General features: G+C 57.3%; 1 protein-coding gene across 1 annotated transcript in view; it reads right to left on the bottom strand.

The window, feature by feature from the left end:
* Nucleotides 1-13,347, bottom strand: part of CHAT (choline O-acetyltransferase) — a gene marked incomplete at both ends in the record, with an annotated part of 48,446 nt that overhangs the window by 3,749 nt on the left and 31,350 nt on the right. The window contains 6 exons of the mRNA XM_081105427.1: nt 700-762; nt 870-1,011; nt 4,000-4,122; nt 6,376-6,501; nt 7,333-7,433; nt 9,696-9,865. Coding sequence (XP_080961553.1) covers nt 700-762; nt 870-1,011; nt 4,000-4,122; nt 6,376-6,501; nt 7,333-7,433; nt 9,696-9,865 — 725 coding nt within the window. The remainder of the gene's footprint in view (nt 1-699; nt 763-869; nt 1,012-3,999; nt 4,123-6,375; nt 6,502-7,332; nt 7,434-9,695; nt 9,866-13,347) is intronic.

Below are 13,347 nucleotides of genomic sequence, written 5' to 3'. Positions count from 1 at the left end.
GCCGTTTGAAATGAATAAAACAAACAAACAAAAAAAGACCGTACCCTTTTATGTAATGATGTTTACTTTGAATTTAAATTTATATTAGTTCACACAAATACTCCATCCATGCTTTTGTTCTGGCCCTCCGGTCCAGTTTAAGAACCCATTGTGGCCCTCTAGTCAAAAAGTTGGCCCACCCCTGCTCTAAACTAAGGAAACATTTCCCTTACAACTTTAATGTCACTATTAATGTTCTCTGACTTTATATTTACCAGTATAGGCAGCATAAATAAAAGCATGGAAAATAAGAAGGCAAAATCAGGCCTGGGTGGGATTGATGCTGCCTGGCCTGTGACTGTGCATGGTGTGCAGGCCCCTACAGCTTGCCAGGCCCAGGTGCAATCCCCTTGCATTTGACTTCTCTTGTATAAAGTGGACATTGCTATGCATAGTTGGTGCTATTATTTTTCTTGTTTCAAAGCCCATTCATTGTATTCTCGTGAAATCCCTGTAGAAGGCAGGCGTGGTATGTTACCTAGGCTCTAAAAATAAGAGGGAGGAGGTTCTGAGAGCCAGGTGGCCGTGCCAAGTAGCTGGGCAGTTGGTGGCTCAGCTGCCACCCAGCCTGTGCTGGGGGCCTGTCCTGGCAGAGCCCACGGTCATGTGCTCAGGCGCGGCAGAGCCGGGCACTCGCCGGGCCTGGGCACGGGCACTCACCATGACTGTGTACTCCGTCTGGGCGCGGATGGCACTCTTCAGGAGCAGCAGCTTTTCGGAATCCTGCAAACAGACCAGGCTTGAAGCATGTGGGGTGTTAAGAGGCTGCTCGGTGACAAGCAGGCCGAGGGGCGGCTCCCTTGAGACCCCTCAGACGGAGCGGGGCTTACCGGCACGGCAGCCTCGTGGTCTGTGACGGCTTTCACAAACCGCAGTGCTTCTGGAGTGGCCGATCGAATGTTGTCCACCCGTCCCTCCCGGAAGCGACGGATGGATGCGCTCTCATAGGTGGGCACGAGTCTGCGATGGAGCCTGCACAGATGAGGGATGAGGGCAAAGGTGATGCATCCTCAGGGACTCAGAAACCGGGAGAAAGATGGCCCGGGCGGCTTTAGTTTTACAGCCCTGGCTTTGCTTGGCAGAGTACTTCATTTTAACGGTAATAGAGCTCTAGGAGGTTTCCCAAGATGAGTGCCGGAGTCGCTAACATTAAGAGCTGTGTACATTTCCATACAGCGGTGACACTGCACAGGTATAAAGCAAAATACAAAGTAGCTGTAAAAAATCCCAACCTAACTAGGAAACCTAGAACTTTCTGCAAGACCCGATGAATCTTTGATTAATAGCACAGAATAGAATAATTGTGTAATTAATCATTCAGGCCCCGAGAGAATCCTGTTTGATTTAAAACAATTCACGCATGAACTATGGATGGAGGCAGGGAGGGGCCTCAGTGGTCATGGGTGTGAAGTCCAGAAGCACCTGGGCTCCCACAGACCCCTGGGCACCCCTGGGTGCGCCTCTCCTCCGGAAAACCATGACAGGACAGCAGGCCACTCCCCCAACAGCCAGGGGCCCCCTCTTCCTTAGGCACGAACCAGACCAGCACCTAGGCTTGCGCTTGCGGACCTGGCTGGCACACGCCTTTCTTTACCAGCCAGTAAAGTCCTTGGTTTGGGGGTTGGGGAAGGGAAAGACACAGAACTGAGAAGAGCAGTGACAGCCCTGGGTCTCGGCCTCCTCAGGTACGTCTCTCCCTCGTTGGCGGCCTCCAGGAGGGCGGAAGGCCAAGTCGACTGGGCCCAGTGCGTGGCTCTGTTTGCTTGGTGTACAAGTGACTACGCTCCCATTGCCCTTCGATCTCATTTGCCCAGGACACTGGCAGGGGGCGCCTTCCCTGTGTCTCCATGTCCCTGGAGGCAAACAGACGCCCTCACTGGCTGGGTACTGGTCAACCTCCCTGTAGGCAGCTTCCAGGTTCTTACTGAATCTAGGAGCAGATATTTTTTTTGTTTTTTAATTCATTAAAGCTTAGACTCTGGAGAATGTTCTCCACGTTTTAGCTATTCATGAGCCCCTGAGCCTCTGGCCATGTCCATTCCTGCCCAGGTCCAGTGACAGCAACGATCGCATGAGGAGGGGGTGCTCTGTGTAGGTTCCTCTTGGCTTTGGATCTGAAGCTCTGAAGTGCTCACTGGGGAGGAGGGGGGGCGGGGAGCAGTCATGGCTCCAGCAGGACCCTGGCCTCACGGCCCATTTCAGCCAATTGTTATGCATCAGAATGACACTGACTGCAGTTCCAGACACAGGTCCTGCCGCAGTTCTATGGTGACAAGGTCTGTGTCCTGGCAATGCGGGTGACGCCAGACTTCCCCAGTGAGTTAAGAAGACAGATTCTCAGAGTGGCTGCTCCTTTTCCCAGGAGTCATGGCCCCACAGGCCACTAGGACCCACACGTGCTGCCTGCTCATCACTGAGACTGTCTTGCTCAGCTTTAGACAGGTCAGTTCGTGCCCCTGGATGTTGCAAATCGAAAGCAGATCTGGTGGACGACTGCAATTTGCCGTCATGCCAGCCTAGGAGCCCTGAGCTCTGGAGCCCTGAGCCCTGGAGCGCCCTATCTTGAGGAAGATCTACTTTGCATGTTAGTTTTAGCATCTACACTCTGCCTTCAACCCTTACCCCTACCACTATAGAGGTTTTTCTAAATCACAGACCTGGCCGTGCCACCCCTAGCTGACACTCACGTTGTGTCTTCTCACATTGGACTCAGTGCCTGAGGCCTACTCTCTGCCAGGTGTGCAAGGTACCCCGAGTGTCATGCTTGGGAGGGACAGTCTAGAAAGCAAAGTCAACAAATCAATGGACAAGGTAGTTCACATGAACCACAACCACCACAAAAGGAAAAGAGACACAATGGTCTGACAGAGGACTGGCTGGCAAGGGGCCTGAGGTGCCTGCCTTAGATAAGGGGTCACGAAAGACCCTGAGTCGTGGGAAGGAGCTGGCAGGGGAAGAGTGGCGGTGAAAGGTGAATCGGCAGAGGCGCAGCCAGAGCAAAGGTCCAGAGACGGGAGAGCTTCGGGGAGACCCCAGGTGAGCCAGCTCATAGGAGCTTGCTAAGCCTGGACTCTGGGAGGTCCAAGGTGGTAAATGAGAATCTCATTTGCGTATTTCCAACTTCACGCTTTATGAAGACAGGATCTAGTGAGCCAGGTGGGAGGCAGAGACCCCGGGGTGCATGCTACGGTTGGCCAAGCATGAGGTGGCAGGGGCTCGGGAGGGGCCAACGGAGGGGGAGGGAGGTGGATGGAGGTGAAGGGCAAAGAGACACGTGGAAAATAACCGAGTTGGTGGGGGACAAGGGACAGGGACGAATCAAGGATGAGTCCTAACCCTTTGACCTGACCCACTGAGGGACGCTAGTTTCATTTCACTATTGAGGCCAGAAAAACAGGAGGTTGTGCTGCGGCTACAGGGGCCAGGTGGACTGGATGAGCTCACGAGGAGGTGCACCTTCTCAACCCGATGTCCCCACCGCCGGCCTGGCCTTGGCTAGCTCGTTCCTGCCTTTGTGCTCTGTGCCCCTGGCCGTTGCTCAGGCACCTGCCTGACTGGGACGCCTTCTCCCTTCTGAGAAGGTTTTACACCTTGAAACCCTGTGAGGTGGCACCTCCTTCCAAGCAGGCCACCCCGGTCCTCCACCCGCCCCCCAGCCCACAGAGGCCTTCCTCCCTCCGGTGCTTCTAGACCAGCCGTGGGCAAACTATGGCCCGCGGGCCGGATCCGGCCCATCTGAAATGAATAAAACTATTGAAAAAAAAGACGGTACCCTTTTATGTAATGATGTTTACTTTGAATTTATATTAGTTCACACAAACACTCCATCCATGCTTTTGTTCCGGCCCTCCGGTCCAGTTTAAGAACCCATTGTGGCCCTCGAGTCAAAAAGTTTGCCCACCCCTGTTCTAGACTCTGGAGTCAGAGCAGCTTGTCGCAGCCCCGGGCGGCTCCGCTCACCTGTAGAAGGCCAGTTGGAGGGCCACCTGAACAAAGGCGTCGGGGCTGCACTTCTGCTGTTTGATGAACGTTTTCCCGTAGTTGTCAAACTTATAAACCACGAAGTCAAGATTCTTTACTATTCTGTGGAAAAAAGAGAAGATGTTTGATTTCATGCAAAATAGAATGCACACATCTGAGTCTAACCAAGTCTCTTGAGCCTGCACAGTGCCAGCACTCGGAGGTCCAGGACGGTGCCTGCCCTGCAGGAACGGAGTGTGGCACAGGGCATGCGGGGCCAGGGTCACTCTCGACTGAAGGTGGGGCGTGGCTGGGTGGATGGTGGCCTGCCTGGCTCGAGGGAGATGGGCCGGGCTGCAGGGAGGGAAGAAGAGGCATTTGCATGGCAGGGAGAACACGGCCAACAAACCAAATCTTAGCAGCCCTATAGAAGTGAGCCTGGGAGAGGCTGTTCATTGGCCTGTTTGGAAGGTGTGTCCAGCTTCCCTATGGATTCCTTTGGCACCCGGGCCATTCTGCCAGATCCGAGAACACTCTTTGTTCAGGGAAAAGCCCAGTTCTCAGATGGCTGCGCGTAGCACTCCTCTCTGAGACTCATCCCTGTTGCACTCAGCGAAAGCTGCCTGCCGGTGACTGAAAATCCATTTTACCCAGAAACTGCTGCTGCTGCTCCATGCCACACCCAGGCCCTGGCTGCCCATGAGTCATTGTCAGAGTAGCAGGAAGGTTCCCCGAGTCTACCCTGAACCCTGAGCACTGGCCTCTCCCTTCCTGCCCCCCAATGTGGCCACAGGATTCTCCGTTCCTGCCCCCGAATAATGACCAATCTCCTCCTTCATAATGAGCTTTGGGTCTGGGCTGGCTGCCCACTGGAGCAGTGCCCAGCAAGGTCCACACCACACACCCACCAGCCATGTGCCAGCAGAACCCTAGGGGCAACCTTGGCCCCACTCACACACTCGCTTCCTCTGGACATGGCGCTCCCTGCCTTCGTCCTCCCCGCTCCCCACCCCGGAACTGTTTCTCCGGCTGCACACCTGTGGCCTCAGCTCGGCCGCACACCCGTGGCCTCAGCTCTCGGTGGGGCCATGCCAGGTCTGGGGACTCAGAGCACAGAGAGCCCGTTCCCATGGGAACGCCTGGCCCATTGACTCACAGGCCCCACACAGGCTGAGCTCACGGTCACCACGGCCCCCGGGAAACCTTTTGCCCAGACGCTGCCCACTCGACCCCACCCTTTTCCATGTGCAGCTCAGGACCCTCTGTTTCCCCACCCACAGGCCTCTCTGGCTGCTCCTGGGCCTCCAGAAAGCAGCTGGGGGCCTCAGGATCAAGTGGGCCTGCTCCAACCCCTAAAAGTGAGCAGGCTCCTCCCCTCGCCCCGGGCTCAGCCACCAGCTCACCCTCCTAGTTCTCCGCTTATCCCCACACAGCTGCCCCAGGTCGAGATGTCAGCACCACCTTAGAGATGAACAGCGAACACCCCTCCTCCACGAAGGCCCGCCAACCTCCCCAGCAGCTCCCAGTGAACTTGTCCTCCCTACCCCTCGGCCTCCAAGCCCAGTCACACTCTATCCAGCTCACCTACCCTATTCCCACAGGCTCCTCCTGGCTCTCAAAACCCTTGCACAAAATCCTCCAGGGCTCCTCACAGAATCCAGTTCCTGTGTTCTCTGTGGGTTTGGGTTACTGCATCACACACCTTTGCTGTGGGGTCCACTTCCCCCACTGAAGTACAGAGGACAGGGCCCTGGCACATCACCTCTGTGTCCTCAGAGTCTTAGCACAGGCCTGGCATAGACTGGAGTCTGCATATGTTGGTCGAATGAATGAATGAATGAATGCACTCACACTCACTGAACAAGACAATGACCAACCAAGGCCCAGATTCAGTTGTCAGCCCACAGCTCTCTCCACACCTTGCACCTCACCCCCAGAGGGGCCCACACCTGCCCCTGGTCCCCCTGCCGGGGTCCCATTAGGGCCTGAACTGCCCTTGGGAATAAAAGTTCCCTTATCAAGTTGCAGTGTAAATTCAAGCAAATTGAAGTAGCTTGGATTCAAATGAACTATTCAAACCAGTTGTTTATTACTCCTCCAACAGGATGGTTCCCCCGCCTGGACTCTGCTCAGTCAGGTGGAACCCTTGGGAAAAATATAGCTGCGCGTTTGCATTTTATGGAAATGATGGATCCTTCAGCAAGGCCATTTCCCCCGAGTTATAACCCCCCTTCACTTTGCCTACATTTCCATGTGGGGTGGGGGCGGGGGAGCGGGGTCTCTGGAACGCTTCAGGGTGCCTCCGCAGCCAGGACAGGAAGGAGGACACGGGGTAACCCCAGAGCATCACCCCAAAGGAGACGGGCTTTTCCTTACCGTTGAAGTTTTTCTGCCGAGGAAGCTAGGAAGCCTTGAATTACGGGGGAGCATTTCCACCGCAGCCTCCGGGGGGCCGGCAGCTCACTGACGGAGTCAGCTCGGACCAGCTTCTTGCTGCTCATCCTGCAGGCAAAGAGGGCCTTCCTACAGCCCGTGCGGGGGCTGCGGGCAGCAGCTTCAGGGCCTCCGCAGCTGTCCCAGCGGCTGGAGGGTCAGTGGGCAGGAGCTGCCAGCCACTGCCCTGAGGCTCAGAGGCCACCCAGACTAGCAAGGGGCAGGCCAGGGTCCCTCCAGTTCCACCCGACTCCAAAGCCAATAATAATAATAATAATAAATTTCCTGTTCAACTACATATACCACTAACAGTTATAAAACATTTGGAGAAAAATTGAAGCAAATGGTGCTATTCCATTTGCAAGGGTTGGTTGGGTTTTCAGTGACCCTAAAGAGCTCCCACATCATGGAAGAGGTTTAGAACTTAGATTCAGGGAGAAGGTTCTAGAAGGAGAGCATGAGCAAAGTCGTAAGTGGAGCAGGAACGCGGTGTGTTTAAAGGCCAGCGAAGCCCTTAGTCCGGCCAGCTCGAAAGCGAGGGAGGGAGGCCCAGCCGATGGACGGAAGGAGGTGGAGCTACAGCCCTTCCCTCCGTGCTGGGTGTTCAGGCCGCCATCCCGGGCTCGGGGCACACAGTAGGGTGGATGGGAGCCTCCCTGGGCTGAAGAGATGTTTCTGATTAGCTAGGAGCTGCCAAGCCTCCCCCTGGCTGCTCTAAGCCCGCTGTGCGTGGCTGGTAAAGCTAAAATGTCCCTTTCAAGCTGGTTTGCAAATCCAATTCTGCTGACACTTTCCAGGCTGGCGCAGCCCCCATGTGGCCTCCCGGTTTTGTGGGCCGCTTGGCCGCTGGGGAGTCTGGCGTGGCTGCTGGGCTGCCGGAGGTCCTGCCCCCAGACTCACATGTGCTTGAGGAGGTGCTCCACGCACTGCACCAGGACGATGCCGTCGAACGGGGAGTGCTCGCACACCACGCCGCAGGTGCCGTCCCTGCCCACCACAAACTGCAAGTAGAAGAGAGGTGAGCAGGCCCCTGGAGTCAGCATTTCACACCTGCCCTTCGGCTCCAGGCCGGGGCCCCTGGCCACCGGAGGGGACCCCTTCTTGAGGCCACCGAAGCACGTTATCTCCCAAAAAGAACACTGCACGTCGCTGCCAGGGCCCGAGCCTGTGGGCATTGCACGCAGCACAGCCCCGCGCGCCCTCCCAGAAATGCTCTGGGCAGGGCAGGCGCAGCCCAGGGCCCAGTGACCCCTGAACAGCTGGGCACACACTCCGTCAGTCGTGGGCCTGTTCCCTCAGTGTCTGTGAGCCCTGAGTCCCCTTCACAGGGGGTGGCAGGGCCACCATCCTGTACTGCACTGTGTGAGGGGGTGCCTGGTGGCCCTGTGTGCTCGGGCACCACTGGTTTTATTCCCAGGATCTAGGCCAGTGCCTACCCCATAGTGGGTGCTCAATGATTTTGTTGGATGACCGAATGAAAGGTAACACTCCAACCTGGATGGCGCACAGATTCCTCGGGAGAAACAAAACCTCCCCTGACGGGAGCGAGGAAAAGGTGTATCAGGGACCCGACTCCACCCTGGTGGGGGCTGCGGCTGGGAGAGGCCCACAGGCACCTCCTCTGGCTTCCGTCTGCTCCCGGTGGACATGCCTCCGACAAGGCTGGCTCACAGCACTGATCTGAGGGCTCCAGAGAAGGCACATGGAAGGACCATGGGAACTGGGACGGGGACTTATGAATTTTCATCTTACAGAGGCTGTGGTCAGCTGGCATGGAAAAGGGACACACTCTGCACAGAAACACTGGGAGAAAAGAAGGAAAATGAGCATCGACTCTGACAGCATAACCCAAGTAAAGCAGGGCCGCTGGCAGCTCAGCCAGCACGCCACCCTCAGGAGACACTAGCCCACCAGCCGTAACCAACCAGGCGAGCGAACGAGCTACTGAGAGCTGCTGAGCCCTGCCGGGCACACGGCGCACAGCACGCACCGGGCCCACTGTCTCCACTCTCCCCCAGGGGCCCACGGCTGCCAGCTGCCCCGGTCTTCGCTCCCATTCTTCAAACTTCCCACAGAGTCTCTCAGAGCTCCTCCCTTTTCCCGCCCCTCCCCCAGTGCCCCTGCCTTCTGTCCCAGGATGCTCTCTGTTCTTCCAATTCCTGTCCATGAAGCCAGTGGGCTTCTCCAGATCGCCTGGTAACCTGTCCCACCTCCAACAGAACGCAGCGGTGAGTACAGTCCCCACATGAGGCAGGGAGGGGAGGACGGTGCCCACTCACACACTGATGTTTTTCTGTCCCTGCCACTAAAAGAAAGACAGGCAAACAGTGCCTTTTAACGACTGCTGCCAAGCCTTACTATGCTTCATGTCCTGTACCTCCATTATATCATTTCCCTCCCACAGTTGCTGCGTGGAAGGTGAGCCATTAGCATCGCCGTGAAGGCTGACAGCCAGCGCAGCCGCGAGGACGCATCGGAACTGGCAGCAGCAATACGCACCCCGACGAGAGGGTAACTGCAGGACGCAGGCCAGAGGAGGACAAAACAAGCCTAAACGCTCATTACGTGTGAGCGATGCTGACCCGAAGCCAGCGATCGTTCTGCTATTTAATTGGGTCACTGTGACAGTGTGGTGGCTTTAAAAACAAACAAGATCAGATTTAGGGGGGCATGCTGGGGCAAAAAGGATGTAAGAACGGGAATGAGTGGCCCACCCACCCCCTCCCCCCATCTGCATGAGTGTTTTCTCCAGGCCAAGGCAAGTGCCTTGTTTCTGAGCTAACGTCATACGAATGAAAAAAAAAAATTAATTGCTTTATTTTATTTTGATTTTTCTTCTGTGGAGATGCTGGGCTGCCCTACCTCCCAGGGATGAAGGGAGGTGTATCCAATGGCCAGCCAGGGTGACAGAAACTCAGAAACACGAAACATCTCGGCGTCAGATGTGATTCTTACTGAACGTGTTGAGGACTTGTTTGGTGGGGGCCCTGGCAGGCCCCCACTTTACAGTGTGTGGTGGGAGATGGGGAGTGAGCCCAGGGCCGACCCAGAGGACCCGGCACGGCACCGGCTGCAGGAAAGTTACTGAGCTTGAGTGGGGTTTGGCCCCCTGCTCCTGGGCTGACACCAAGGCCACATCTCCAACACCTCCAGCTCCCTGGGCCTCACATGCAGCATCCTGGCCAGCAGAGGCTGGAGAGCGGGTCTGCCCCACGTGAGCAGGGCTGGCTCGGGCCACTGGCCACGCGGCAGGGGCGACTCACCTGCAGGGACTTGTCGTACCAGCGGTTCGCCCCGTTCTTGCTGCAGCCTCCGCCGTGAAGTAGCTGGAGCGCCCTGTTGGTGTCACTGAGCTCCAAGCCCCCTGGGGCGTCCAGGCAAACCAGGCAGATGCAGCGCTCGATCATGTCCAGCGAGTCCCGGTTGGTGGAGTCTGCAGGGCGGGCAAGCAAGGACTGATCACCTGTCCCACTCAGGGCTTGGGCCCCCCTCTGCACCGCCTCACACTCCACAGGCAGACACACACCCAGACACCCAGATCTTGAGCCAGTCCTGACCCCTCCCCTATCCCAGTGGGTGGGCTGTGAAGTCAGCCAGACTGTCTGAGCTTCTGTACTAGCCTGAGTGTCCCCCCAGCTGTGGCCAGTTCTGCCTCCAGATGTGTGGCCACTGCTCTGCCTGTCTAAGTGAATGGAGCTGGTGCAGAGCTTTGTCCATGCACAGTAGACTCTATGCAGGGGAGGAGTGCCCATTCCAATGCCACCATCCACAGCGCCAATTCCCCACCCACAGCGCCAATTCCCCACCCACAGCGCCAATTCCAATGCCACCATCCACAGCGCCAATTCGCCACCCACAGCGCCAATTCCACTGCCACCATCCACAGCGCCAACTCCCCGTCCACAGCACCAATTCCCCGTCCACAGCACCAATTCCCCACCCACAGCACCAATTCCCCACCCACAGCACCAATTCCCCACCCACAGCGCCAATTCCCCGTCCACAGCGCCAATTCCAATGCCACCACCCACAGCGCCAATTCCCCACCCACAGCGCCAATTCCAATGCCACCACCCACAGTGCCAATTCCCCACCCACAGCGCCAATTCCCCGTCCACAGCACCTCGCTCCACACCACAACCCCAGTCTGCCACACAGGCATATTTATTTGTCCTGAACTATGCTTTTCAAATATTAGATTCCAGAATTTTAAAATTAGTCTGTTCCACATGGAAGTCAGAAGTAAGAGAGCCAGGGTACTGCTCTCCCGCCCTCCCGCTCCCCGCACTCTGCCCCTCCGCAGCTATGTCCATGCTGGGGCAGATGGAAGGGCCAGGCTGCCCTAAACCTGTGACCAGATGAGCCCATGGGGCCCTTTCAAGCCAATAGACTCATCACGACAAACCACCGAGTTGTGTAGGAGGCCTGTTGCCAAGGGAGCTGGAGCCCTCCCCAGGGACACTGGGCATGGGGTTCCTCCCAGAGCAGAGCTAGGCCAGCCAGATGGGCTGCCGGCAGCTTCCTCCACCACAAAGCCTGCCCGGGTCACCAGGGCTGGAATGCCTGGCCCTTCTCCAGTCAGGAGTCTTCCTGGTGGCGGCTGTGTCCCTCTCCACCACCCACACGGGGTGTGGCACCAGGACCACTGGAGAGGCTGCACATCACCCAGAGAGCCAGACTTCTGGACTGGCTGCTGTACCAGGATGAGGGCTGCCCTCCCCACCCCGAGTCCCAGGATATTGCCTGCAGGGAAGGTGGGGGTGGTGTTTGAGGCAGACGGGCAGCGAGTGTGTGATTGCTGGCTGCATATTGCAATGTCCATGCTGCCTTCAGCCGCAGGACACCTGGCTTTCAGCTGGCACAGCGGCAACCAGATGTACAGCTGCACTGCCCAGCCTCCCTTACAGCTAGGGTAACCGTGTGTCTAAGCCCTTCCAGCAAGATCTAGAAGCACTACCTGACAGCTTCTAAGAAACCTCCTTAGAGATGACTGACATGTGCTCTTTGCCCTTCTTCCCGCCTTCCTCCATCCTGCTGCCCAGAACACAGGTGCAATCACTGGAGCTCTAGCCTCCACCCGGGACCAGGGGGGTGAGGGCCATGCCCTCGCAGCGAGATGGAAGAGCCCCAGCTGCCTGCGTCAGCGCTGGCTCACTTCTGGCACACGTGAAAGGGAGAAGGGCCCCTGTATTTTTAAACCACTGTTATTGTGGGTTTTCTGTCACCTGTGGCCATGTTTAACCTAATGTGCACTGCCCCGTGCATTGGGTTCACATTCCTACATTGCAGGGATTAGCTGCAGCTGAGAAGGTGCACCCTTGCTTTGCATAGTTTCTGCTCAAATACAGCCCCCTGGGGTCTGCAGGTATTTAAATTCAAGGTCCTTGTCCAGAGGCTATTGTCTTTGTGGAATATGGGGGGCTCCAAGATGACAGCTCAGTCCCTCCCTTCTCCCCTGGGGTGGCCCTGGTCCTGAGCGCTGGCCTCCCATCTCCGGTGCCCCTTGGTTCTGAGCCCAGGTGCACAGCCCTCTGCACATGCAGCCACTTGCACTCTTGGCTCCTGTGCCTTCCCTTCCCCACTGGGGTCCTGCTGAGTCTGCACTCCCCCTTTCAGGGCCCAGCTTTGGAGCCTTCTCTTCTTCCAGAGCCTCAAGCCAAGAATTATGCCCACCGTCTCACAGTCGCCTGGAATTGCCTTCTGAAGGGAACGTGGGGGAGCAGACGCAGCTCCCACTCTCAGGCTCGAGGTCTCCTCGCAGGCTCGGCTCACAGCCTGGCCCTGCCTGTGGGTCGCAGCGAGCACACAGCACCGTCCCCAGGCAGTGGGGGGCTGAGCCCAGGCACGGCCGATGAAGCCAGCGGAGGACCACATCAAGAAGGCGCCTGTCCTTCCTTCTGTCCAGCTGGGCCCTGGAGTGGTCCTAGGTGAGGTCCTGCCTGCTCCTCCTTACCCTTGGCCTTGCCCTAGCCTCTCCGGCCGCTCACTCTCTCAGGCTTGTGGAAAGTCGCCCCTGCTGGTGCTGTGGGCCTGGAGTGAGGTAATCCCTGAGGCCCTCCCCGGGCCTCCTCAGCACCTGCTGGGCACACGATGCGAAGGCTACCTGTGCTGTTCCCTATCCTGCCCAGGCGGTTCCTCCGGGTTCATGGGAAGTCTCCACAGATCTTCCTGTGAAAGGTGTTTCCCGTCTCTAACCATCCCCTTCCTCCCACTGTTTGAAAATTCCTGGGGAAGGAGCCATCACCCAGAGTAGAACTTCCACTCTGGGAAGGAGGGTGACCAGCCATTCTCTGCCATCCACCCCTCCCTCCTAGAATAATGAGGGTTCGGGGAGCACCGTACTTTCAGGATGCCTCTTGATCCCTATGGGGCTAGGATGACAAATCACCTTCCACGTGGCCTCGGCTCCCCTCTTCAATCTCGTGAGCACAAGCTGAGGAGCTAAAGATAAATGAGACCCGTGGCGCTGCCTTCCCTCTGCTCCTTAAGTGTGGTGGAGTCACCATGTCACCCCTTCAACCTGAAACAGCTCCTCCTGCCCACCAGGTAGAATCCGAACTTCTAAACACAACTCCTGGGTCCAGAGCTAGCCTCTGCTGCCCTCAGGGCTCAACTCCCTTTGCTCTTTGCATGGACCTCACACCAGCCTCCTGCCACTCCCTGGACACCTGTGCACACATAGCCCCTCACCACTGCGCAGGCTGTCCCCAGGATGGGCGCCCTTCTCCCAGGCTGCCTACCAAAGCCATGCTTCCAGGACCCTCTCACGCTCCCAGTCCTCTAACAGTGCTGGCCCTGTGTCCGGGCACAGGGGGAGGAGCCCAGACAGAGTTCCTGCCCTCCAGGACTCCTCACACCTGGAGCCACCTGCTCAGTGCAGATGAGGAGCCCATGCTCTGTCCACCAGGCCAGCCT

Source organism: Myotis nattereri (genome assembly GCF_964212035.1).
Source record: "Myotis nattereri genome assembly, chromosome: 13".
Classification (NCBI taxonomy): domain Eukaryota; kingdom Metazoa; phylum Chordata; class Mammalia; order Chiroptera; family Vespertilionidae; genus Myotis; species Myotis nattereri.
This window is presented reverse-complemented; position numbering and strand designations above follow the sequence as displayed.